At 47.4% G+C, this 27,780-nt stretch overlaps 1 protein-coding gene and 1 pseudogene across 2 annotated transcripts; both read left to right on the top strand.

The window, feature by feature from the left end:
* The first annotated feature begins 526 nt into the window (after positions 1-526).
* ALDH4A1 (aldehyde dehydrogenase 4 family member A1) lies at positions 527-25,928 on the top strand. Of its 2 annotated transcripts, none has more exons than XM_034419894.3 (15): positions 527-654; positions 4,728-4,821; positions 6,882-6,974; positions 8,060-8,107; positions 10,190-10,345; positions 10,636-10,785; positions 11,761-11,835; positions 12,091-12,278; positions 14,570-14,643; positions 15,578-15,774; positions 16,896-16,943; positions 17,489-17,641; positions 18,026-18,147; positions 18,864-18,982; positions 25,799-25,928. In XM_034419894.3, the coding sequence occupies exons 1-15, from the start codon at positions 602-604 to the stop codon at positions 25,807-25,809; spliced, it is 1,581 nt and encodes a 526-aa protein (XP_034275785.2). In that variant the 5' UTR covers positions 527-601; the 3' UTR covers positions 25,810-25,928. The 2 variants fall into 2 exon arrangements, with proteins under 2 accessions (XP_034275785.2, XP_034275784.2); XM_034419893.3 differs by lacking the exon at positions 25,799-25,928 and adding an exon at positions 19,443-21,918.
* On the top strand, positions 25,839-27,776 carry LOC117666892 (taste receptor type 1 member 2-like; annotated as a pseudogene).
* The last annotated feature ends 4 nt before the right edge of the window (positions 27,777-27,780 follow it).

Here is a 27,780-nt window from a genome sequence, read left to right as displayed (position 1 = left end):
CCTCCCCCTCCTAAGTTGCACTCCCCGCCTCCTTAGGGGGCAACGTCCACAGGGCACAATTCCCCACCCTTAAGAGTAATGGGAGTTCTTGTTCTTGCAAAAAAAAAAAAAAGATGGGAGTTGTAGTCCTAGTCTCTCCTCTTTCTTCCCCCGCCCGTTCAATTGCGCAACTTTTCTTGGGGGAGGAGGCGGGGGGGAGGAGGAGGAGGAGGAGAAGCCCCAGGGCGGCTTCTGATTGGTGCTCCCCAGGGCGCCTTCGGATTGGCTGCCTTGCTTTCCCGCCCCTTTCCCTGGAACGCGAGGGACTCGTCCATTCGCGACGCCCGAGAGGGGTGTGTGTGTGTGTGTTGTTCCTTGCCTGCCCTGTACTTGAAAGCTTTGGAAGACGCTTCCCGAAAGTTTACAAATAAATATATGTACTGTATATATATAAAACGGGATAATCGTGCCCTTTCTTGCGGAAGGAGCGTTCTCGACCAAAAAAAAATAAAAAATCCCCCCCTTTTCTCGCCCGAGGAATGGTTCGGCCCGATCGGCGGCACGCGCCGCCCGGCATCGCCGCCTTCCATCTCTTCCCTCAGGATCGGGCGGGGATCGTAGGATGGCGTTGCGGCTGCCTCTCCTTCGCCGGCCGGGCTCCCTCCGCGGGCTGAGGTGAATCACTCTCTCCCTTTCTCTCTTTGGGAATGGGGGGGGGAGGCAGGGTTTCCTGAGGGACTCCCACTCCCATCCTCCACAGCCGGACCCCCCCTGGGGCGCTTCTACGCCGGGGAGGATGGGGGTCAGGCGCTTCTTGGGAAGGGGTTAATTAGGGGGGGAGGGGGGGCAATCAATGCCGTCACTGGGCCTCTTGGGGGAGGGGGAGGGGCGCCTCAGGGGATGGGCTCCACCCCCCCAATTCCCCCCCACCTTCCTTATTTTGGAAAATAATTCATAATTCTTTTAGGAAATAATTCCTTCCCCCTCCCCCCCTTTGGAAGTCTCCCTATGGTTGGTAGCCTTTCATGCTGGTGCTATGAATGATTATTCTAAGGACGATGCCTTCTTGTGCCAGGTTCACTGCCACTGCTGCATTAATATGATTGATCCTCATGATAATAATAATAATAACAGTAAGAATAGTAATAAAAATAGTAAGAAAGACAGTAAGAATAGTAACAATCAATAATCTAATAATAGGAATAATCAATAGTCTAATAATAGCAATCAATAACCTAATAATAGGAATAATAATCTAATAGTAATAATCAATCTAATAATAGTAATAATCAATAATCTAATAGTAATAATAACCTAACAGTAGTAATAATCAATAATCTAATAGTAATAATCTAATAATAGTAATCAATAATCTAATAATAGTAATAATAATCTAATAGTAATAATAACCTAATAATAGGAATAATAATCTAATAGTAATAATCAATCTAATAATAGTAATAATCAATAATCTAATAGTAATAATCACCTAATAATAGTAATAATCAATAATCTATAATCTAATAGTAATATAATAATAGTAATAAATAATCTAATAATAATAATCTAATAGTAATAATATAATAATAGTAATAATAATATAGTAATAATAATCTAATAATAGTAATAATAATCTAATAATAGTAATCAATAACCTAATAGTAATAATGATGACTGAATTTCATGCTTAATGAATAAAAGATAATAATACTGTGTTTCCCCAAAAATAAGACTCTTGTCACATATATATATAAGACCCGATTTTGCTTATTATCAGGGGGTGTATTATTTTGGGGGAAACAGGGTAATCATCATCATCATCATCAGCCATATCAACCATTAGCACCAGTCAATAGTATTTGTGAGGCATTTTTAAATGTTCAGTTGACTGAGTTTCATATTTAATGGATAAAGGAGATAATAATAATAATAATTAGCATTTTCTTCCTTTCACCCTTTCTTTATTTGCAGTTTGCCTTATCTTCCACCTAAGCCTAAGGGAATCTGGCAGGTGTGCCTTCTGCATCAGCCATTAGCAAACTTTAGGGCTTCGGCCATTACAACTGCCCTATAAATAGAATATAAATTCAACACAAATATGCACGTCTGTACATGCATGCACAGGCACACACTCTATACAGCTAGTCCTCGACTTACGACCACAATTGAGCCCTGCCATTCCCCTTGCTAAGAGAGGCAGTGGTGAAGTGAGTTTTGCCCCGTTTTACGACCTTTCGCGCCACGTTTGTTAAGTGAATCGCGGCAGTTTCAGTTAGTAAAATGGTTGTGAAGCGAATCCAGCTTCCCCGTTGACTTGGCTGGTCAAAAGGTCGCAAAAAGAGGATCATGTGACCCCGGGACGTTGCAACCGTCGTAAATATGAGTCCGTTGCCATTCGATCACTTAACCACAGGGAGGCTGCAATGGTCATAAGTGTGAAAAGAGGTCCTAAATCACTTTTTTCAGTGCTAGTGTAACTTCAAATGGTCCCTAAATGAACTACCTTGAATAGACATATTGGGGAGGGGATAAAACTCTTTTACTTGGGTTGCCCAGAAATTCCTTTTCCCCCCCAGTGTCAACTTCAGCTCCTTTGGGGGGAAAAATACTAACCCTTTTTCCTTTTCCTTTTTTAAATTTCGCTTCCAGCCTGGGACTTTACAAAAAGGGACAGGTTAGTCATGGTGATGAAATATTTTTGCTCTGTCATAGGCTAGTGGAATTTTTTTTTCTCTCTCTCTTTTTCTCTGTCTTTTTGCTTGGTGAGTAGAAATAGATCTTGACGGGGCTGGAAGATCAAACTGGCCTTCCAGTTTCCAGCTGCAGCTTAATTTCAATTTAAAAACAATTTGCCTTTGCTGTCAGTATTGGCCTTTTTTAGGCCTACTTGTAGCGCAGGAAGAATTGCGACTTAAAAAGACCTCAGGAAAGCAATAACATGCAGAAGCCAGCTAAAACAGCTGTGACAAGTTATGCAGGTAGTCCTCGACTTACGGCCATTCGTTTAGTGACCGAAGTTACAGCGTCACTAAAAAAAAGTGACATAATTACCAATTTTTGCACTTAATGACGATGGTCACACAATCAAAATTAGGCCCCTTGTCAACTTGTGATAGTTGTGCTGTTCTGGGTTTATATGATCACCATTTGTAACCTTCCCAATACGTGGGAAGTCGCATTCTTTTAACGATCGCGTGACTCACTTAACAACTGCAGTAATTCCCTTAACAACCGTGGCCCAAAAAAAAAAAAAAAGAAGATAGTAAAATCAGGCATGGCTCCCTTCACCACCGCTTCGCTTAGCAATGGAAATTCTGATCCCAATTGTGGTTGTAGGTCGAGGACTACCTGTAAATTCCTAAGTGATTTAGTTAAGGAAAGCCCCAGTCAAATTGAAAGCGTTAAAATTTGGGGCCCAGAAGGTTCAGTCTCCTCTTCCCCCATTTCAGGTTTACCTCTGAATGTGCTCTCTTTATCTACACCCACTTTCCTTTCTGGAATTTATCAGGATTAGTAAGGCTTTGGCCTTATCAGCCTTGGTTGAGATAAAGCCAAGCTTGGGAGCAAGAGAACGTAACAGCTGTCCTTTTTTTTTTTTGCTCAGACCTTTTGCTTTCAACTCGTGTCCCGGGCCTTCAAAATCAAGGTTATGCCTGCTGAGGCAGAGAAGATCAAACTTTGCGCCAAGGTGCAAAAGTCCAGCTCCTCAAGCATGCATTTTGCTGAACACAAATTCCTGCTTGGAATGTGGAAAGCAAGAAAAGAGTGGGAGAGGAAAGAAAGGTTTTAAAAGAACAGTGCCTTCTCAGAAAAATGGTCTTTCGGAGTACACACTCTCCCAACTATTTCATAGTGTGTCTCTGCTTTTAAAAAAAAAACACACTCACTTCGAGTGAACGTTAGGCTCGGATTGAGGAAACTGACTGGTTCACATCAAACTTACAAAAGGAGTTTTCAGTAAATTACTGTTTTGTGCAATCTTGAGCCCCGAGGGGAGAAACCACATATTAAACTTCGGTTAACCTCGTTTTATTGACATTTAAACTCCCGTTTCAGATGGAAAATAAATGGCTGGCACAGCCTGTAAATACCAGTAGCATGCCCCTGTCTTCGGACTGACAATGTCAGAACCATGACACTTGAGGAAAAGGAAATGGGGAGGGAAGAGGGATTGAGCAGTCATTGGGGCACGAAATAGATAGTAGGTGTGGTTATTTATAGCTTAGGAAGGCGATGAAGCCTCTCAAAAGGTAACAGGAGCAAACAACTTATATACTACTACATACCTGCAAAGCTGTATCAATGCCTGCAAGGGAATCTATATTTTATTCCTATGCCTGTCTTGTTAAAAGACCTGTGTTGCAAAATATATAACAGAAAACAGCATGTTGGACTCCCTAAAACAAATAAACTTCCCTCTCCTTTTTTAGTCCTGGTTTAATGCTTACTCGGGTGTTTATTGATGTACTGGTTCGTCTGCATTTCTTTCTTCCCTCTTTCTCCTAGAATTTCAAGGCAATATACGTGGCTTTCCCCATTCAAATTCCTTGTGTGTCCAATCACACTTGGCCAATAAAGAATTCTATTCTATTCATTCACCTTCCTCTTTTAACAGTGCAGCCCTCTTTGGAACTGAAGAAACAAAGCCTGCACATTTCTCAGGGGCCCCTCGCGATTCTCACCTAAAGCGAAATAATCTGGTTGTTTTTTTGTTTTTTTGTTTGTTTTTTGCTTTCCCCATCCCCCAGCCTGCGGTGGCAGCACCGTGCCTCAGTCAAGGTGGTCAACGAACCCATTTTGGCCTTCAAACCTGGGAGCCCTGAGCGAGCCGCCCTCCAGCAGGTAACCAAAGACAAAGAGAGGAGTCCTCATTGTGGCATAGGAGCTGGAGGAAGGGTGTCAAACTCGATTTCATTGAGTGCCGCATCAGGGGGGTGGGGGTGGGGCAGGGTGTGTGTGGCCAGCTTGATGTCACTCGTATCGGGGTGCCTGTGGTGGCCCTAGTGCTCTACCAGCGAAAGCAGGCTCCGTTTCTGGCTGCGATGGCCTCCTGCAAACCCTCCCAAGCTCCGTTTTCACTGGCAGAGGCACCATGGGCCAGTCCTTCACTCTTTCCAGGGGAGCCCCTTGGGCCGGATCTAAGCACCCTGCAGGCTGGATCCGGCCTGCAGGCCTTGAGTTTGACACCCCTGAGCTAGAGCAGGGGTTAGCAACCTTAAACACTCAAAGAGCCACAAAGGTCCTAATACGAAGCCCCACTCACTTCTGGAGCCGACTGGAAGTCCATCATAGTCTCCTTCTAGCGCGGCGTCCTTTTTCCTCTGCCTGTCCTAACCGAAAGCCCTATCAATTGTGGAGCTGACTAGCCACAGGGAGCCGCAGCAAAGGGATGAAAGAGCCACATGCGGCTCCAGAGCCGCGGGTTGCTGATCCCTGAGTTAGAGCATCTAGTCAAGTCCATTCAGCGACATGCACGGAACACGAGACTGCTTGATTCCCAAGCTTTTGTTGCCACCTTTAATTCCGGGGCCTGCTTGCTCAGGTATAGAAGCAAAGCTATGCTTCGATTCGCACTAATCACAAAAAGCAGGGACTCCAGGTGCGGCTGCAATTTAGTGGCCCTGCTGTCAGGTTTCGAGGTCGTCTCAAATAAATTGCATTTCAAACGAAGTCTTTGAAGAAAAACTCCCATTTATTAAGTACGACATTCTAAATCCGACTCCATCGCAGCCAACACTGACTTCCAGACCCAAAACCCTCCCTTTCCGTTCCCCACTCTCCTGCACTCATTGGCCATCTTCCAAGTCACTCTACCCCTAATCTACTGCTCCAGCTCAAAGGAATTTCCCCCCTCCCATCCCATCTCCTAGGGGATATTATCTCCAGGGAAAATAAGTAGGTGAAAAGTCAAACATCCCTTTCCAGACGCCTCCGCTTCTCCTTATGTCAGCACTAGAGTAAATGCAGCTTGAAGTGCTGACACCTGCCTTGTAGGTAATGGGCAGATAAAGATTCCAAGATTGAGGGTTTGGAGAAAATAAGATTTGGGGGTGAGATTTGAAGCGAGGAAGAAAGATGCATTCTTTTCAGATGCAAAGGATTGCCAGGAAGGTTGGAAGGACAGCAAGCTTTTGGTTGCGGAGTACAGCAACATAAATACAGGTAGTTCTCGACTTACGACCACAATTGAGCCCAAAGTTACTGTCGTTAAGTGGGTTTTGCCCCATTTTTACAACCTTCCTTGCCGCAGGTGTTAAGTGAATCCCTGCAATTGATACAAGTTAGTAACACAGTTGTTAGGTGAATCTGGCTCCCTTACTGACTTTGCTTGTCAGAAGGTCACAAAAGGGGATTGCCCCGGGACACTGCGACCATCGTAAATATGAATCACAGTTGCCAAAGCGCCTGAATTTTGATCACATGACCCTGGGGATGCTGCAATGGGCATACGTCACATTTTTCAATGCCATTGTAGCTTTGTTGTTGTTGTTGTTGTTAGTTGTGAAGTCGTGTCCGACCCATCGCGACCCCATGGACAATGTTCCTCCAGGCCTTCCTGTCCTCGACCATCCCCCGGAGTCCATTGAAGCTCACGGTGACTGCTTCAGTGACTCTATCCAGCCACCTCGTTCTCTGCCGCCCCTTTCTTCTTTTGGCCTCCATCGTTCCCAGCATTCAGCTCTTCTCCAGTGAAGAGCTTTGAATGGTCACTAAATGAACTGTTGTAAATTGAGGACTACCTGTATCCCATTTGGGGAATGAAGAGAAGGGGGCACAAGGAGGTCTCCAGAATAGGCAAGGTGTGAGCAGCGCAAGGATCAGAGAAAAAAATTGTGATCTGGGGAGCAGAACAAGTGAGACAACAGCTAACTTGTTAACGAAGTCGTTACTTCCTTCTATAGGCTTTAAATGACTTGAGGGACAAGACCGAAGAGATCCCGTGTGTCATTGGGGGTGAGAAAGTATGGACAGCCAACGTGAGATATCAAGTGTCGGTGAGTTCCACCAGTAAGGGCCTGCTTCATTGGTACTCTGATATAACAGCTGTGTTGTGGCCTGTCGGCCGCCGAATCCAATCAGGAGGAGGTGTGGGAGTCAGGGTCGGCCTGAGAGCTTTGAGGGGGAAGAGGGAATGGAGCTGGCAGAGAGAGAGAGAGACAGAGGCAGAGCCTGGGCCATCCATCAGCCCTCATATGGAGAGTCAACACCCCTAGGTCTGGAGGTGGCTGATGAGGAAGAGGAGGAACAGCTGGGTCCAGTGCCTGACGTGCAGATGCTCAGAAGCCAGAGGAGAGGAGAGCAGTGGAAATCAATGGGCCGGTCCTTGGGACAGAAGAGCCACCACTGCTAGGGAAGCCCCACCCTATCTCTGGGGATAAAAGGCAGGGGGCGGAAATGAATAGGCGTGTCAGACAACTATTCATCTCCCTGCTGGTCCTCCACTGATAGCCTGCACATCCAAATCCTGTCTGAAAATTATCAGAATTCTTCTTGGAATCTGTAGCGCCTTCTGAGCATGTGTGTGTGTGTGTGTGTTTGTGTGTGTGTGTATCCTGCAGAAAGAGTGAGTGCACCTTCCAGGACTTCCTTTGCAAGTGTGGAAATAGAGAGAGAGAGAGAGACTCCTGGTGTGTTGGGCCAGTTCGTAGCCTGCTGTGAGAGAGCGGCTGCTGGCGCTCCTAACGAAGGGAACGTTTTGTTAACTACAAAGGGCTTGTTGAGTTTGGGAGCCGGGTCAGAACAAGCTGTGATAAAATCCCTCCCCCCTCCCCAAAAAATGTTGTCTTTTCCCAAAACAGCAGATTCTAGTTTTACTTGTAAAAAGAGCATGATTCATCACCGTTTGACCTAAAGGCTTAAAAGTCTGCTGATAACCCGTCAGTACTGGTCAGAAATATTTTACTCACTGTATTTCTTTTGGGGAATCTTATCACCGTTGGAAAGCTTACTTTAAAATAATCAGATGCATTTCTGTTTAAAAAAAAAACGAGCACAGGCGGTTTTCGATGCTAACTCAAGAGGATTGCTGGTCAAAATTGTCAACGTGTTTTTTCTTCCTTCCTCTTTTTTTTTTCTCCAGCCCTTTAAACATTTACACCAAGTGGCCAAATACTGTTATGCTGATAAGGTGAGCAAAGCATCCTGCCATATAACTCTTTTTTTTTTTTTTTTGTGGGGTGGGGTGGGGGGAATTTTCATAGGTAGGAGTCGTTTCAGATTGAAGCTGTGCTTGTAAGCACATCTTAGAATAAGCTTGTAAGCTCCCGAGAGCCGTCTACAAAGGAGGGTGTCCGTTGTTTGTCTGAACGACTCACTGTTCTGTCCCTGAATCCGGGCATCGAGCCTCACTCTGTTTCCGCCTTTGAGATGAATGTCTTCTTCCTGAGGCAGCAGAATTTAACCCTCCTTTACAGTGGTGGGATTCTAATAATTTTAACAACCGCTTCTCTGCCCTATTGACCGGCTGGGTGGGCGTGGCCAGGGGTGTGTGACAGGCAGCACTCGGCCTCCTGCACCCCCCTGGGAGCAAAAATGGGCCACGGGGGGGATGTGCTGCCCCCGCGGCCCGTTTTGGCCTAGGAGGCCTCCCTGCACTTCCTGGGAGCCAAAATGGGGCACGTGGGGACTCCTGGAAGGGTCAGGGTGGGAAGGGGCGGAGCCAGCCAGCAATTTAACTCTCGGTTCTCCTGAACCGGTTGAATCCTACCACTGCTCCTTTGGGAAGTTTCCTGACCAAATTACTCTTCCGTACCAGCAATTAGGAGCTGTGCCCACAGCACAGCCTATAGCAGTGATGGCTAACCTTTTTGCCGTCGCGTGCCAAAAGTGGGGGTCGCACGGGGGGGGTGTCGCACGCTTGCGTGCCCACACCCATAATTCAATCGCCCCGCCCCTCCGCACAGCGACCCCCCCCTGCACTCCCCCTGCTTTTGGCACATGATGGCACAGTGGGCCCATTTCTCACCCTTCCCAGGCTCCAGAGTCTTTCTAGGAGCCTGGGGAGGGCAAAAACAGCCTTCCCCAACCCCCCGGAGGCCGGAAATGGCCTGTTTCCTGACTTCCGGTGGGCCCAGAAGTGGGCCCAGCTGGCCAGCACGTGCATGCACGCTGGAGCTCAGCTAGGGCAATCCTTGCGTGCCCACTGATATGGCTCCACGTGCCACAGGTGGCATGCGTGCCATAGGTTTGCCATCACGGGCCTATAGATAAAGGAGTGGGGCTTATACAAAAAACGACAAACTCAAGCCCAATTACAGAAGTTTTCGGTCACCTCTGGCGATCCTTTGTGAATAATTGGGTTATTTGAAATAAGACAGGAAATGTTTAGCCCTCGATGGAGTCATTAACCTGTTTTTTTAAAGCCAACCAAGATACCAGCCATCATGTGGCAGTGAGTCCCGTAATTTCCAAGGTTGGTTACAGCATTAAAAAAAAAAAAAAAACTTGTGAAAGTGTGTGTGTCTATGGACAAGAGCCTTGGTGGTACAGGGGTTTAAGGCACCCTGTTATTAAGCTTATTAAGACCAGCTGCCTGCAATTACTGCAGGGTTCGAATCTCGCCAAGGCTCAAGGTTGACTCAGCCTTCCATCCTTTCTAAGGTAGGTGAAATGAGGACCCAGTTTGTGGGGGCAATAAGCTGACTTTGTATAAATATACAAAAGGATGAAGGCTATTGCTTAACGCATTGTAAGCCGCCCTGAGTCTCTGGAGAAGGGCGGCATATAAATCAAATTAAAAAAATAAAAATAAAATAAAATAAAAAAAAATAAAGTGCTGTTAAGTAGCACCAGCTGCCTGCAATTACTGCGAGTTCGAATCTCACCAGGCTCAAGGTTGACTCAGCCTTCCATCCTTTCGAGGTAGGTAAAATGAGGACCCGGTTTGTGGGGGCAATAAGCTGACTTTGTATAAAATAGAACACCGCTTGGGGGGGGGGGGCGAAAGCCCTACTAAGCAGGTATATACAAAAGTATGAAGGCTATTGCTTAACGCATTGTAAGCCGCCCTGAGTCTCCGGAGAAGGGCGGCATGTAAATCGAACCAATAAATAAATAAATCTTCTATGCTGTGCTTCATTCCACAAACTTCTATTATTCACCCTCCACTCCAGTCAGTTCATAAATATGGCGGAAGGCTTGCATGGAAGGACCTCCACCGCTTCTTGGTGTTTCGCGGAAATGAATCGTCTTAATTTTCTTGCCCATCTAGGACTTGTTGAATAAGGCCATTATCTCTGCCTTGGGTGCCTGGAAGGAATGGGATCTCCGGCCCATCCAGGATCGGGCGGAGGTCTTCTTCAAAGCGGCCGACATCCTCAGCGGGCCCAGAAGGGCAGAAATCTTAGCCAAGACCATGGTCGGACAGGTAAATAGGTGCGTGGCTGGGGGCTCGGATCACATCCGGGGTCCCAGCCCTGCTGAGGGAAGGAAACCAGCACATGGAGGGCCCCCGGATGAAATTTAAGAAAAACGCAGCAGTTGTATTAGAAGCTCCTTTGGGAGGGATTTGACTTAGCGGCCGTCGGTTGCTAACCCCGGAGTGTTGCTAGCTTTGTCCAAAGTTATCTCTGCCACACACCCCCCCCCAAAAAATGTCTGCAGTCTTGCCCTGACTTGCTTCTTTTTCCCTGCCCCCCCCCCCCCCTTTATCTCCAGGCTAAAACAGTCATCCAAGCAGAAATCGACGCGGCTGCGGAGCTGGCGGACTTTTTCCGCTTCAACGCTAAATACGCCCTGGAGTTGGAGGGGGAGCAGCCCATCAGCGCCCCACCCAGCACCAACAGCCTGGTGTATCGGGGGCTGGAGGTAGGGTCAACGTTCAATCCTGATTTTGCAGGATCTGGGACAAACCGAGCTCCGTCTTTTGCCTTCACCCGGCAGGGGAGGGAGGGGGCTGCGAAGGCAGCTCCATAGAATTAACGCTGTGTGTCTGTCTGTCTGTCTGTCTGCCCTTGTCCACTAAGCTGCTGAGGGCTGTCCAGTCCCCTTCCCCAAGCAGGGGACTTTCCAACGAGCAGGGAGAGATAACGGCTGCCTGCATGGCTGCGTTTAAAGCATTTGCACCCCCCTCCTCATTTTAAACAGCCCCCAAGCCACTGTGTGTCAACTTGCAAAGCTTTCAAGTTGCCATGAGCAGGAGGGAGGGAGAACTGAAGTGAATTCCATACATTCTTTCTGACCGCAATCAGAAGGAGGGAGTTAGGTTTCACAGCCAGCCAAAGTGGTTAATTGGAGAATGTGATTTATGACGTGGCCAGAGAGGAGGGGAGAGACAGGGTCATAGGGGAACGTAAATCTACGTAGGATCAGTCTAACTGCATCCCTGTATTGCCGGAATGTTGCTCCTAATAAATGACTATATTTCTTTTGAAGTTTGGATCATGGCTCATGAATTAATTAGGGCATCTTTCGGAAACTTAACCCTGTGCTTGTACACAGACTGTAAAAATGGTTATTTAGGAATCCCTCATATAGCAAAAGTCACTTTTGTTTCTCCTGATAGTGAGGGGAGAAGCTGGAAGTTAAAGCAAGCTCCCCCCGTCACTCCTTAACAGACAGCAAAATAGAAATTATCTATTTCCCAGCATCCCCACCCTTCCTGCTTTTTCCTTTCCACACACCTTTTCCAGCACGAGGACTAGAATCTTGAAACGGGGGAAGCCATGCTTAAAAGGTCACGGGCGCAGTCGGTCAGAGGTTGGGGGCTTGCGAGGTGCATCTCTTATCCCGCCCCTTCCTTCTGAAGCCGGGCGAGGGTCACCCTTCCCTTCTTTTCCGTAGGGCTTTGTGGCTGCGATCTCCCCCTTCAACTTTACCGCCATCGGAGGGAACCTGGCAGGAGCCCCAGCAGTGATGGTGAGTTCCGCCATTGGATCCATTCTGCGCCTTCAGTTGCAGCCTTTGAAAACGGGCACTCACCCCCGACTCTTTCCTGCTTCTGGGGTGCCTGCAGACACAGAATATTCTCCGCTTCCTCACCAGCCGATATATTTTTGAGGATCCAAAAATTCCTTCACACCCTTGAGGACTAGATTCTTCTTGGGGCTGTATCCCAAAGAAGCTGAAGAGGGCTCTTTTATTTATTTATTTTCTTTTCCCCCTCTTTCCCAGGGCAACGTGGTCCTTTGGAAACCCAGCGACTCGGCTATCCTGTCTAGTTACGGTGTCTACCAGATCCTCCTGGAAGCCGGGCTGCCTCCTGGTGTCATCCAGTTTGTCCCAGCAGAGGGCACCACATTCGGGGACACGGTGACCAGCTCAGAGCACTTGGCTGGCATCAACTTCACCGGCAGCGTCCCGTAAGTTTGGGTTGCCCAGGGTAGGATGGGAAGGATGACTCTGAGGACCCCCTCCTCAATTCAACTCTTTAAGGAAGCCCTGTGTATTCTTTCTAACCTTCCCTTGCAAGCTTTCCTAAACCCCCTCTCAGTGGAACAGAAAGCTGGATCGGCTGGCATCTTTATCGACAATGCCCCTTGAGCCAGGGGTGAAATGCTCCCGGTTCGGGCCGATCCGGTAGCAATGGTGGCGGGTGGTTCGGAGAACTGGTAGCAAAAATCCCTGCCCCCCCCATGCCCAGCTGAGCCATGCGATCATCAGAGGCTTTTTTTTTAATTTTTAAAAGCATTTTTTCTACAATCTCTTCGGCCAAAAAAATGCTTTTAAAAGTAAAAAAAAAAAGCCTCTGATGATCGCATGGCTCAGCTGGGATCGTCAGTCTTTTAAAAGCATTTTTTTAATGCTTCTTTTCTTCGGCCGAAAAGGTTGTAGGAAAAATGGTTTTAAGAGTAAAAAGAAAAAAAAAAGTTTGTCATGCCCACTCAGTCACATTAACTCCCCCCCCCCCCCAAGCCACGGCCACAGAACCGGTAGTAACAAATTTTACATTTCACCACTGCCTTGAGCCCTCTTTCAATGTGGCTTGGATCCTGGGCTGCCAACCTCTGCCCATATCACTCAAACAGCTAAAAAGATGGCCTAGAGTTTAAAAAAATGGGATGCGGTGGCTCAGTGGCTAAGACGCTGAGCTTGTTGGTCAGAAAGGTTGGCGGTTCGAATCCCGAGCACCGCATCACGGGGTGAGCTCCCGTGACTTGTCCCAGCTTCTGCCAACCTAGCAGTTCGAAAGCACGTAAAAAAAAAATGGAAGTAGAAAAAATAGGGACCATCTTTGGTGGGAAGGGAACAGCATTCCGTGTGCCTTTGGGGTGGAGTCACGCCGGCCACAGGACCACGGAGACGTCTTCCGACAGCGCTGGCTCTTCGGCTTTGAAACGGAGATGACCACCGCCCCCTAGAGTCGGGAACGACTAGCACATATGTGCGAGGGGAACCTTTACCTTTAAGAGTTAGAAAGGAGAGATCCTAGGCACTCTTGACTTCAACCCCAACACTTCTCAATCCTTCCCCCCCCGCCCCCCCCCAAAAAGGTCCAGTCGACTTAAACAGGACAAATAAATATTTTGAGAAAGCTTCCTAGGTCAGCCAACGCAGATTGTCATTATGCTTTCACTGCCCGTCCCCCGTTTCAGAAGCCCCGTCAGGTCCCGGGGATTGCAATCCAGAAAGAAAATACTTCAGCTTTCTTGGCTGTTTTCTTCCCCACCCCCCCACCCCCCTCTTCTTCTCTTCCCTTTCTTGATTTCAAGTGTGACCAAAGTCTTGCTTTTCAAAACAATAAAAATGCTAATAGCTTCACCCCAGGAGTTCCACACTCTGCCTTTTAATTTATGAGCTTTTCCCCCACTCGCTTAAGGAGCAGGGAGCAGCCGAGCATGGCTTTTTTCTCTTTCGCATAGCGCCCGGGCGGTTTTAATAGTCACACCGTCTTTCAGAGAGACAGAGATTGCAAACATCGGAGAGGGAGGGGGGTAGGTAGGCCCTTCTCGCTCCCCCACCCCAAGACACAGGTTTTTTTGAGAAATGCTAAATAGCTGGCCTTCTCCTTGCAAAGGATTTTGTCTCCTGGTTAAAAAAAAAAAGTTTCGGGTTTCAGCGGTTGTAGCATAGGGGGACAGAAAGGGCTAAGACAGGGGTCTGCAACCTTAAACACTCCAAGAGCCATTTGGACCCTTTTCCCACAGAAAAGAAAACACCGGGAGTCACAAATCCCTTCCCGTGCCTGACGATTTCTTGAGCGGCCACAAAACTAGCACACGTAGTTGAATTAAACGTTCTAAAACTTTTCTTTTCTTGGATTTATCCATGGGGTTGGCCTACCGGGGGTTGAAAAGCTCAATAAATCACATGCCGGTGGGTGTCGTACATTGGCGGTGGTGACGCATATTTTGAGTGACAGGGAGCCGCAGCAGAGGGGTGAAAGAGCCACATGCGGCTCCAGAGCCGCAGGTTGCTGACCCCTGGGCTAAGAGAACAAGAGGTGCTTCACATTAACCTAACAGTCGGCCTTGGCGTGCCTGCGGAGGGAGGGGGCGGCTGAGTGGGACCCCCAACAGGGTGTGAGTTTGAAAAGACCCCTGCCCTTGTGTGCCTCCAGACTTTGTCATGGGCTGACAGTGCCAGGAGAAGAGAGGAGAAAAGTGAACAATTAGATCTTCTCTCATCTTTTTTATTTTTATTTATTTTATAGGACTTTTAAGCGTCTCTGGAAACAGGTCTCTGAAAACCTCGACCGGTATCGTACCTTCCCTCGGCTGGCTGGGGGTAAGAACTGGGAATGTATTTGGTTTTATTTCTGTCAGACTTCGATGCTATCTCAAAATAAATGAATTCCCAAACTGCCAATCTTTAAGGAAATCTTCTCTTTATTCGAGCACAGCCACCGGATCATGACTCGATGCGGACAAGACTGACCTTTTGCCCCCCATTCCCTCCCTTTCCGATCTCCAATTCTCTGCTTCTCATTGGCTATCTTCCAAGTCACTCTCCTGACTTCTTGTCTCGTCATTTCACAGGAGTGTCTCCCCCCTCCTCATTTCCACGACGACCGAGCTTCAAAGGGATTTAGCAGGCAAAAGTTCAGAGCTTATCTCTCCTCTCTATGCCAGCGCTGAAACGCTGACATCTTCTTCCTTACCCTCTACCCCCAGAAGGCCCAAAAAAACCCCAGAACAACCCAAGTAGTGTGAAGAGCTCCTCTTGATCGTGAATCCAAAGAACTTTGGGTAGCTTTCTAATCCAACAATCTCCTGCATATATTGCCGGCTAATTCTTTTAAAACCAAACTGCCGGCGGCACCCCAGATACTAAGTTGCCGACAAGCAGAAAGCGCTTGGTCTCTCTAAAGCACGGGCATCTGCCAGCATGGTGGGGAAGCATTTGCCCCGCTGCCAATCTCACAGGAATCAGCCATGCACCCATCCAGCCTGTTGAATTTCTCCCAGAATTTCGATGGAGGAAGAACTTTTCCCTCTCTTCCTCTCCCCCCCCCCAAATATTTTGCAAGTTGCTTTCAGCAATTCCACACAGCCAGGATGTTGCAAGTTGTTGCAGCAACTTGATAGTTGTTGCAACAACTTGAAGTGAAGGAAGGTTTTCAATTGTGAGAGGGTCACATCCTCCCCCGCTCTGGGAGGAGCGACGCCTAGAATTGGACCCCCCCCATCTCTCACTCCTCTCAAATGTCTCCCTTTCTCAGAATGCGGAGGGAAGAATTTCCACTTCGTCCACGCCTCGGCTGACTTGCCCAGCGTGGTGAGTGGGACGATCCGCTCGGCCTTTGAGTACGGCGGCCAGAAATGCTCGGCCTGTTCCCGCCTCTACGTGCCGGACTCTCTGTGGCCTCACATCAAAGCCGGGCTGCTGGAGGAGCATCAGAAGATCAAAGTGGGAGACGTGAGTTGTGGCTTGGCAGTCGGGGATGCTTCACCGGCTGCCTGGTGCCCCGAAAGTAGTTTCTCAATGGGGGTGCTTCCTTTTGCCCCCCCCTCCCTCCAGGCCCACATTTAATTTTAAAACAGGAGCTTTTGTGTTGGGGTGACTTAAGAATTCACTTTCAGGGCTTGGCTATAGAAGGATGGTCTTTTATATGTATTTAGTCTAAGGCAAGGGTGTCAAATTTGATTTCATTGAGGGTCACCTCCAGAGGTGGGATTCATTTACCTTCCCAGCCGGTTCGCAAATGTGAGCGCGTGCGCACCTTCAGCACATGCTTGGTCTTCCGCGTATGCTCTTTGCTCGCGTGTGCGCCTTCCCAGCATGTGCACGGCCTCCAAAACATGGCTAAATAGGACGACATTACATCCGGCCGTGTGGGCAGGGCCTACCGCAGTCACTGCTACCGGTTCATCAGAACCGGACAGAACCGGCTGAATCCCACCTCTGGTCGCATCAGGGTTGTGTTTGACCTCAGGGGGCGTGGCCAGGGTGGGCATGGCCAGCTCGACGTCACTTGTGTCGGGGGCTCCTGTGGCAGCCCAAGCGCTGTGCCAGCAAAAACAGGCTCCCGAGCTCCATTTTTGGCTGCAACGGCCTCCTGCAACCCTCCCGAACTCCGTTTTTGCTGGCAGGGGCACCGCGGACCAGTGCTTCCCTGTTTCCAGGGTGGCCCCGCAGGCCAGATCTAAGCACCACATGGACTGGATCCAGTCCACGTGGATCTCACCCGCGGGCCTTTAGTTTGACATCCCATGGTCTAAGAGATAAAGGTACAACATGAAAGGAAGGATGGAAATGGAGGGAGGAGAAAAAAAAGTAAGCTCAGGGGTCCTTTTTATTTTTCTAACAACCACCGGGGAGACTTTTGAAATTTTGGGGGATGCTAGAATCGTTAGTTAATGGAGAACTTTGCAGGCTGAAAATCTGAGATCTTCCCATCTCCAGAACCAACGGGGGAACCTCTGCAGTCTGAACTCGTGCGGACTGGAATTGGATTCATTTCTCTAGATACTAGGGCGCTTGCTGGAGCCACGTTCAAGTTTCTCCCAAATTCCTTATATTTCCTCTTTTCTCTGCAGCCAGCTGAAGATTTCGGAACGTTCTTCTCCGCCGTGATTGATAGCAAGGTCAGATTGCATTATTTCTTGTGTATCTAAACCAGCTTTCATTTTTCTGCGGGCAGAATGTTTATGCTTTGACATTTGCACCTGCAAACAAGCACCTAGAACAGGCCTCTGTGTGTGTGTGTAACTTACACTCTTAGACAGTAGTTTCATACTTCATCATCATTTCATGAACTCCTTTCAAGGTTTAATGGACAAGAAGAAGATGTTCTGAGATGTTTGCCTGCTTATTGTGCTAGGCACTTAGTTTCTTGTTACACAGACGTAACCAGAGCTGCCTTGGGGTTTTGCCTGTACCGACATCACTTGTTTGGAGCGGGGGGGCGGGGAGGTTAGAGGAGCTCCAAGATGTCGAAATGGTCTCAGGAGAGTCCGGGCGAGGCGAGGAGTGGATGGGAGGGGAGCCGCAAGGTGGGGCTGGATGAGGTGATTTAGCCGGTTCGCCGAACTGCACACAAAGTTAACAACCAGTTCAGGTGAACCGGTGCGAACCGTCTGAATCCCACCACTGGACGTAACTGTATTGTTTCCGCTGCTGTGTCTTTCAGGCGTTCGCACGCATCAAGAAATGGCTCAAGCATGCCGAATCCTCACCCAACCTGAACATCCTGGCTGGAGGCGGCTGCGACGATGCGGTGGGCTATTTTATCCAGCCGTGCATTGTTGAGACAAAAGACCCCAAGGATCCCATCATGCAAGAGGTCAGTCTTTGCGATGGGGAACGGGCACCAAGAGGAGATCCTTCCTTAGGGAAATGCTAAATACTTCCCACAGTCTTTGCTTGTTCCCTGTGAGGCCAAGTTTTCCCCCATGCCCCTTTCTGCAAGAGTTTAAAATATCTCTGATCGTTGCAAAAAACACAGTTTAATTAAGAACTTGGCAGACGCTCTCTAGGACTCCGAACATGCGCTGGGAAATGTCGTTCAGTCATCTCCACAGCAATACTTGGCCCCTCACTTCAGACAAGCTAATTTTCCTAGTGAAAGTGTCCCCAAAGTTTTACAGAAATGTCGACGATGATTTTCCCAGAGGCAACAGCCTTTAATTTCAGTTTGTTTTCTCTTTTTTTTCCCCTCCACGGGCAGGAAATCTTTGGGCCAGTTCTGTCGGTGTACGTCTATCCGGAGAAACAGTACAAAGATATTCTCCACCTGATTGACAGCACTTCTCCGTACGGCCTCACAGGGGCGGTGTTTGCCCAGGATAAGTAAGAACTGGGGTGTCTTCGGTTGGATGTCCTGGGGGGTTGCCCTCTACTTGGATCGAATGTTACTGTCCTGGGGACTTGGGAAATAACAGTCAGTTTTAAGAAGGAAGTAGGCCCAGACCCAAATACTCTTAATTAAAGGTGGGTTTCAGCAGGTTCTGACCAGTTCTGGAGAACCGGTTGGGGAAATTTTGAGTAGTTCAGAGAACCGGTAAATACCACCTCTGACTGGCTCCGCCCCCATCTATTCGCTGCCTCCCGAGTCCCAGCTGATTGGAAGGAAATGGGGATTTTGCAGTAACCTTCCCCTGGAGTGGGGAGGGAATGGAGATTTTACAGTATCCTCCCCCTGGAGTGGGAATGGAGATTTTACAGTATCCTTCCCCTGGATTGGGGAGGGAATGGAGATTTTACAGTATCCTTCCCCTGCCATGCCCATGCCACGCCCACCAAGCCATGCCCACAGAACCAATAGTAAACAATTTTGAATCCCACCACTGCTCTTAATGTTCCCCCAGCACAATTGCAATGGGGCAGAAGACCCTCCCCCCCAATCCTCAATTTTGTCATTGCCACAATATCCCAGCCCTAATGATATCCCTATCCCCTTTGACCAGGAGCAGTATATCTTAGGACGCCGGGAAAGGGGCTAAAATCCTGATGCCCTCTTGCTGGAAGTTCTGAACTCTTTTCCCCTCTCAACATCTTTTTCTCAGGGCCGTCATTGATGAAGCCACCAAACTCCTAAGGAACGCGGCCGGGAATTTCTACATCAATGACAAGTCCACCGGTGCGGTGGTGGCCCAGCAGCCGTTTGGGGGCTCTCGCGCCTCAGGTACTTGGGGATCAGATTAGGGGGGAGAGGGGGGGTGTTTCTCACCTGGCCTCACCTGAGAACATTTTGCACCACTTTCTGATCAACTGTGGTTGGCGCAATTGTTACTATCACCATTATCATCTCTGCCATTATGGTTGTGTGACTCCCCATTCCTGCCAATGGCTCCCAAGCCTGAAGTACAGACAAAACAACACATTTATTAACCGCTACACCCAGTTGTGGTTTGTGGACACAAACAAGGGAGTCTTTGTAGCACGCCGCAACCTTCTTTGCCTCTCGTCCAAATCTTATGAATTGCAAAATGAGCCCAAGGCAACCAGGTTCTCGCAACCACATAACGACCCCGGCAAGATGTGGGGAAGCTGGCCTGTGGTTTTCATGGGACAATGAGGTCTAGCCACTTGGCATGTTTGGTCGCAGAGGATGCAAACGCATTCCTTTCTTCTTTTGGACGTAGGAACCAATGACAAACCGGGCAGCGCTCATTACATCCTGCGATGGACGTCTCCCCAGGCGATCAAGGAGACCCACGAGCCGTTGGGGGACTGGAAGTACCCTTACATGCAGTGACGTGGCTTATGGGGCCTTTGCAGACTTGGACGGCGATGGGCTACGTTTCTCTTTGGCGGCCTTCCTTGCCGATCTCTCCTAAGGCACAAATTACAAGGAGTGAATTGATTTCCTTCTCTATCACTTTGGACATCTTTGGAGAATTAAAATAATAATAATAATATCCTACTGAAAATCAAAATTTATCCCTCCACTTCAGCGCTGCCGTGTTTTGTTAATTTCTCCAGAGAGGCTTTGCTGCTTTGAACCCTCTTAAATGCGCATTCTTCAACTTTTGTATCTTGTTTCTGATAAATTTTTGCCGCGTCCACTGGAGGGGAGAAGTGCTAAAAGCAGCCTGGCGAATCTCTTTTTGTTAAAAGAAACACAGGAACAGCCAGGAACATCCGGAGAAATTGTGAGCGTCGATTCAGCGAAATTAGGAAAAGCGAAAATTAAACTCCTATAAACTTCCTTCTTTCCACATCCTAAGGAACGTGGGCTGAGATTTTTGGCTGAAAAGTTTCGCTTGTGCGTTGACAGTCACTGTCCAGATGGGACGCTGGTTCTTTTTAAAAAAGATCTATTTTTGTAAAATTTGAACATTCGAATCAGGGACAAGAAATGCTTTAAAAGGGGGACTTTTGGTAGCTTGCCAACTAAGCCAGGCTTAATTCTCTGCAAAAGCTCCGAAATCGAGGGACAGAAGAATAAAAATTGAATGTATGAAACTGATTGAGTGCCGAAAGACTGACGAACAGCTAATTTGCAGGACCTTAAAGGGCATAAAGCTTATTTTAAAAAATCTCCACAACTGTGTTCGTGTATCAAGGCTACATAATTTTCTTATCCCTATTTTGCTGACTAACATTTTTAGCCCTTGTAGCTTTGGAAAATTGATTTATATAACGAATCGTGTAAGCAGATGTAAACCAACTTGGTTCTACTCCATTAATTCTTAACTCCAATCTTACTCATCGTTTTTGTTCCGAGATAATTGTTTTGATTCCTGGTCCAGATATTCAGACTCATGTTGTCATAATTTCCTGCCAAGCCAAATTTACATTTCCAGTTTTCTTGGCTTACGCACTATCGCATTTCCAATCGCTCAAAGCAGATTGTCCCCTGTACGGATAGAAATGTTCCAAAATCTGCTCTTAATTTTTCTTGCACAAAAAACCCCCGCTGCTTTCCTTCCTTGCTTTGTCTTTACTAAAGTGTGATGATTGTTACCGCAGAAAGGTCTCAACACTGGATGTGCTTCCGAAACGGAAAGAAAAATGCCAAAACTAGGTAGCTAAATAAATACCTCCCAATTTCATGATAATGGGGATGCGATGGCTCAGTGGCTAAGACGCTGAGCTTGTCGATCGAAAGGTCGGCAGTTCAGCGGTTTGAATCCCTGGTGCCGCATAACAGGGTGAGCTCCTGTTACTTGTCCCAGCTTCTGCCAACCTAGCAGTTTGAAAGCACATAAAAAATGCCAGTAGAAAAATAGGGACCACCTTTAGTGGGAAGGTAACAGCATTCCGTGCACCTTTGGCATTGAGTCATGCCGGCCACATGACCACGGAGATGTCTTCAGACAGCGCTGGCTCTTCAGCTTTGGAATGGAGATGAGCACCACCTCCTAGAATCGGGAATGACTAGCACATAGGTGCAAAGGGAACCTTTACCTTTTAATTTCATGTATATCGGAAAGCAGTAGGGAGGAAGAGGGGGAAGAGAAGTCAGGAAGGATTAGGAAAAAGAAAAAAAAGCATTGATTTCCGACCTTCTCTGTTGCAGTAAAAATAAGGCATTTAACATCAAATCACCTTTTGTTTTTTTCTCATAATCATAAAAACTAGCCATTTCTATAAGGATCTATCAGTCTAATCGGTAAAACCCAAAATCAAAATGTCATTCTTTTCCGCTTCAAGCACAAAGCTCAGAAGCCGTCTCCATGTGGGAACGAAAACACTTATATATTCTTTTCTTTAATCAAAATAGTCCATTTTGCCATTTCAGCCAACTCTTACCAACTTCTGCAACCATTCGTCCTTGGTAGAAATCGAAGTGTCCTTCCATTTTTGGGGAGCATACAGTCGTCTTGCTGCCGTCAACATATATATAGTGTCAAAAGTTCTCAATTTTGGAGTAGGATTCATATTTTTAATACAGAAAAATTTTGAAAATGAAGATTAAAGGAGCTTTTTTCGTTCCTGAACGCTAGGAGCAGGCCAGTTACGATCAACCTCTCCATTCCTGGCTTGGTGGTGCACGGAGAACCAACATCTTGTATGGTCATCAGAGTTTAAACAACTTTCCCTAAGTTGGGTTGATCAAGCATTGATAATGTCAGGTGAAAACTTATTAATAAAAGTTTTCTGCAAAAAACAAAACAGTTTGGAGTTGCGTTTTTCCAGTTAAGGAGATAGCTGGATTTTCTCGGAAAGCGTAAGGACAAGAATGAAATGTTAAATTTATTGAAAATGGATCAGAGCCATCCTATTCTGCCCCAGCTACAGACCCCAGAGAACACAGCACACACAAAGTTGGTACAAAACTTAATTTACTAAAATAACTCAGTCTTTTTCAAAACAAAGGATGTTAATAAACTTTCTTAACAGCCTACAAGAAACCAAACAAAGTAATCACAATCTTATTAAGGTTGGCAGAAAGCCCAGAAGCAATTTGCAGAGTAGAGTGAACTAAAGTTGTTCCCTACAAATTGCTTCAGTCGGCGTTCCTCCTTAAATAGGCTCAGGGAGTGGCCAATTAGCTCCAAGCCTTACTCTCGAGGAGACCTCCTCCTGAGGAGCCACTCCTGCCTTTTGGCCGCTCTGCGCGCTCGTGCATCGAGAAGAGGTTCCTCCTCTTCTTCCTCTTCACTTAAGGGAGCTTCTGGAGGTTTTGAAGGCCCTGGCTGAATCCCTGCCTCTGTCACCACATCTTCTCCAGCCTCCTCATTGTCTTCACTCGAGTGCCAGCTGCACAGGCTGCTGGCGCAACACCACACCAGCCTCCTCGCTGTCAGAATCAGCTACAATCCATAAAGGCCACTAATGGGCCACAACATATCCTGGGTCTTTTAAACAACCAGGTACATTCAGATCAAGCATCTCAGACTGGGGAACATCTAATTCGGAACTGGGGGAAAAAAACCCTCCGATATTCAGGAAGTCAAGTCAAAAAATGACCCATCACTGCAGCATGGAAGCTCTTAAGCCGCCAGAGACAGGCTAAATGGTTGCGGGGGAGATGGTGGGTTCAATGTTCCCCCTTCACACCAATCCCAAACTGGTGTATCTGATGCGGCTCAGTTGCAGGAAGTACCCCGCTGGATAAAAGAGGCTGCTAAAGATACAAACTTCGAGGCTAAACTCTCATTTGGCTGGAAAAAAACCAAACTCCAACGCTTTGCATAGAGAAACGAATCAGAGCTGGGAGATGATGAAATCCTTGTGGGTTTATTGACTTATTTCTCGGCCCGGTGGTTTGATTGATTGATTGATTGATTGAGATGGTGCGATCCCCGTTGGCAGGGTTCAGGTAAAAAAAAAAAATCGGCCTTAGTCCAGCAGCCCATTTGTGAGTGTGGGACAGCCAGATTGAGTCTCCCTGTTGACAGTTGACCCGTTTTCTAGGCTCAGCTAATTCGGGGGGAATTTAACGAAACCCCGGTGCCAATTCTTCCCATGTTGTCGCCAACAAAACCACAGGGAGGGATGCATACACATTTCTACAAGCTTACCTTCATTTTCGCCACCCGAATTACAACAGATCCCCCGGGTGCCCGTCTGTAAGCAGTAAGTAGCAGAGGGAAGAAACGTTGCGGATAGTGATCAACGCAGATGTTCTAATGTAGGCTTCTCCAGCAGCACAAAGCCGAGTCCTCGTCCCGATAATTATTTCATTGACGGTGAATTCCTCTCCGGCAAGGTCTTTCCTCTCCCACCGTCTTTCAAGATAGTTCACAATGACCGACCTTTATCTGGCTTGGAGAGTGGCCAGGCCGATATCTTTCATGAGCAAGAATGCAGGAATGAACTAATTGTCTCCTGCAAACTCCCCTCCCCTTTCGCTCCTCTTTTATTCCCTCTGGGAGGGGCCCTTCATCGTCCACCTGTGGCCTTACTCCCAAGTCGACCCTTGTTCTTTAGCTGTTCCCTTCTCCTGGCAGCTCTGCACATGTGCACTCTGGGAACAGGCTCCAGCTGTTCCTCTGCCTCACTGATGTCCGACTCTGAAGGCAGCTGATAACTGTCAGACGGCCCTGGCCCCCTCTCTGCCTCCGATGCAGAGCCCTCATCCGAGCCTTCCCCAGACTCCAGGACTGGCCCATGTTCCTCCCCAACCTCCTCACCATCCGAATCTGCTGCCAGATTCGCTGGCCGCTGGCGGGCCACAACAGCAGACTGCGGAAGTGGCCCTCTGCAAAGCAGGGTCTCTGTTCAACTGGGGCACTGGCCATGCCCCAAATCTTGCCATTCCCTGGGCACTTGGCCTTGTCCGGATGCCATTCTGCATCATTAAAAACACAGAGTGAGATGAATCTGGGACTGATTCCTGCTTAAAGCTTGCGTTAGGAAGGAGACAAATGGCGTCGCAAGCTCGCTAAAGGTTTATTCGGCCTCAGTTTTCTCGTCTGCGTTATGGGGATAATTTAAATGCGCTGTTTTTCTGCTCCTGCCACTGTTGGGGGTCCTTCCAAAGGGAACCATGTTTTAATCTTTCCCTTGGGGGTCTCCATGGGGGGGGGGGTTGGTTCCTTCCCTATGAGTGATTGGGGCCTGCAATGAATTTGCGACTCCTTCCAGGAATCTTCTAGGCTCCTTAGGAATGGGTGGCCCCAAACTTCTCGTGGCTTCCATAGTTTTAAGGCGCCCCACTTCTCACCTTACGCAGTGATATAAAAATATAGGGTTTTTTTAAATCTTACACCTGGAAGGTTAAAAAAAGGAGTTGTGTCCCTCACAGTCTCGTCTTCAGATTCAAAAATCTGAATATCATATAGAATAGTTGGCTATTTGACAGGAGAATCAAACCCCACATACATCATCACACTCCCAGGGCTGATTTTATTTTATTTTATTATTTTTTAAAATAATATGTTTTATTAATACATTTTTAAATACAAAGATATATATAAAACTCCATATCTATCTGAACAACGTGTTGTCTGGGTACAATTAGTTTTGAGTAGCGCTACAACAATAATCATGATAATCATAATATACATATCCATATTAATCACAAAGTAATAGCATGATTAGCTTATCCAAATTTTCAGTATATCATTACTTACCATCCTTTTAATCTTTTCAGTTTCTAACCTCTGTTTCTGTCAGTTAGCCACTGGTAAAACAAGTCCCATGTTAAGAAGCATTTTGTTTCTTCCTTTTGTTTTAAGTGTTAATCTATCCATCTCAGCACATTCATATATATATATAATACCTTTCTAGTCAGGGTTTTTTTCTACGTAGCTCAAGATGTTTGTATTGCCATAGTAGGGTGATATCTCAAATCACCACTTTCAGGCTTTATCAGACATTTGAGTGGTGATTGAGATATCGCCCTACTATGGCAATACAAACATCTTGAGCTACGTAGGAAAAAAACCCTGACTAGAAAAGTATTATACATATAAACCTACGAATAAAAGAACAATATATATATATACATATATATATATATATGTTTTTCTTCTAGCCAGGTTTTCCCTACGTAGCCAAGGTTTTTTTGTTACGTAGGGAAAACCTGGCTAGAAGAAAAACACACATATATATATATATGTCTTTGGTTATTCGGGTATATATATATATTGCTCAAAAAAATAAAGGGGACACAAGCAGAAGACATCCGAGATCTGAATGAATGAAATAGCCTTATTAAATACTTTGTTCGTTACATACAGTAGTTTATACACTGCTCAAACAACTAAAGGGAACACAAAACTACTGTATGTAACCAACAAAGTATTTAATGAGGCTATTTCATTCATTCAGATCTCGGATGTCTTCTGCTTGTGTTCCCTTTATTTTTTTGAGCAGTGTATATATATTTTTTACACTTTCCTCTGCAGGGATCTCTTCGCTTTTCTATTGCTGTGCAAATGCAATTTTTGCTGCTGTTAACACACGTAAAATTAAATATGCATTCCCTTTATTATACTGGCCCAGGGGCTGATTTTAGAGTGGATGGGGAAGGGGATGATGGGCCAGAAAGCCTTTTGGGGTGATACCCACCTTCCCTTTTTTCTGCCTCCCCCACCTTTCGCAGGTACCCGCTGAGGAAGGCCAGTTACGGCTACTTCCAAGCCATGAGGTTTGCGGTAGAGGAGATCAATAACTCCGCCAGCCTCTTGCCCGGGATCCTGCTGGGCTACGAAATGATGGACATCTGCTACCTCACCAACACCATCCACCCCGTCCTGCATTTCCTCGCCGACAACCGCTCGACGATCCAAATCGGCAGGAATTGTACTTCGTACTGCCCTGGTGTCGTCGCCGTCATCGGTCCTGGTCCATCCCCGGCGGCCATCACGGCAGCTTATATTCTGAGTCACTTTTCTTATCCCGCAGGTGAGTGCGTGTTTCTCTCCAGGAAAAGCAGGAGAGAGGCCTGCCAGGTGTTTTTAACAGGATAAAATAATCACTGTGTCATATTAATCCCCAAATGAAAATTGGAAGCACAATATGGCACAAATTAAGTGGCTTACGCTAACAGGCTAATAACATAAAAGCTGGAAAGGAAAGGAAAGGAAAGGAAAGGAAAGGAAAGGAAAGGAAAGGAAAGGAAAGGAAAGGAACAGGAGGAAAGGGGAAGGAAGGAAAGGAAAGGAAAGGAAATAGGAGGAAAGGGGAAGAAAGGAAAGGAAAGGAAGGAAACAGGAGGAAAGGGAAAGGAAGGAAAGGAAAGGAACAGGAGGAAAGGGGAAGGAAGGAAAGGAAAGGAAACAGGAGGAAAGAGGAAGGAAGAAGAGGGAGGAGGGGATGAAAGGAAGGAAAAGCAGGTGAGAAGAGGAAGGAAGGAAGGAGAAGCAGGGGAAGAAGGGATGAAAGGAAGGGGAAACAGGAAAGGGGAAGGAAGGAGAAGGAGGGGAGGGGAGGGGAAGGAAGGACAAAACAGGAGAGGGAGGAAGGAAGGACATTCATTTAATATATTACAGTTACTAACATTTATATCAGAAGGGAGAGAGGGATAAATGGAAGGAAGGAAAGGGAAGGATAAGGGATAGATGGATGGAAGGAAGGAAGCAAGGATAAATGGAGAGAAGGGATGGAGAAATGAAAAGAAAAGAAGGGAGAGGGGAAGGAAAGAAAGAAAGAAATGAGAAGGAGAAGTATAAATTCCCACCTGTATTTTGCCTGATGGTTAGCAAGCTTAGAACAGACCCATCAGCAATTAATAAAAGATTTCCTGCTTAACCTGGAATTAAACTTCCTCTCCTCTCCTTCGATTCAGGTCACCTACAGCTCAACCACGGAAGCTCTCAGCAACCCCCAGATATTCCCCCGTTGCTTTCCGCACCATCCCGAGTGCCGAGCAACAGGTGGCGGTCGTGCTGCGGCTGCTGCGTCACTTCGGGTGGAACTGGTTCATCGTCCTGGCTAGCGATGCCGAGTACCGGCCACCAGAACCTCCAACTGCTGCAGTTCCATGCCCCCCGACCCTACGTCGCCCTCCAGGAGACTCTTCCGGTTCAGAGAAGGGTTCCCCCAGCTTGGTACGGCTCCGTCCAGGAGAGGATCAGGGGCACGGTGGCCAGGATCCACAGAAGCACGGCCAAAGTGATGGTAGTCCTCAGCCTGGAGCTTCCTCTCCTGGCCTTCTTTGAAGAAGCCCTGTGCCACTGGCCGGCTGTGGATCGCCGTTGAATCCTGGGCCACTGACCTGTCCATTGACGGCCTCCGCAACATTTCCAGCCTGGGAAGCGTATTCAGGGTGGCTGTGCAGGATGTCCAAGGATGACGTCCAAGTCAGGGGGTTCTCTGAGGCAAGCGGGGACCCCCGAAGGCCGGTCCCTGGCAGCACGTGCAACCAGGAGTGCCGGGAATGTCTGCCCACCCTCTGCTCTACAATAAGAGCCTCTGGCAAATGGGAAACCGCGTGGATTTCAACGTGTACTAAGCCATCTACGTTGTCGCTCACGCCTTGCCTTCCTCTGGTTAGGGTTAGGGAGACAGAGCTGGAAATCAGGTAAGATGGCAAGAGGATCCCCGTCTTGCTCCACGCGCCCCAAAATAATAAGACCTCCCCGA

Source organism: Pantherophis guttatus, chromosome 15 (assembly GCF_059756535.1).
Source record: "Pantherophis guttatus breed Tessera chromosome 15, ASM5975653v1, whole genome shotgun sequence".
NCBI lineage: Eukaryota > Metazoa > Chordata > Lepidosauria > Squamata > Colubridae > Pantherophis > Pantherophis guttatus.
This window is presented reverse-complemented; position numbering and strand designations above follow the sequence as displayed.

Excerpts from the sequence above, each read along its gene's own strand:
- ALDH4A1 (XM_034419893.3), top strand. The coding sequence starts at position 602 with ATGGCGTTGCGGCTGCCTCTCCTTCGCCGGCCGGGCTCCCTCCGCGGG. Across the intron at positions 4,822-6,881 it reads AGCGAGCCGCCCTCCAGCAG|GCTTTAAATGACTTGAGGGA; the intron begins GTAACCAAAGAC and ends TTCCTTCTATAG. Across the intron at positions 8,108-10,189 it reads AATACTGTTATGCTGATAAG|GACTTGTTGAATAAGGCCAT; the intron begins GTGAGCAAAGCA and ends TTGCCCATCTAG.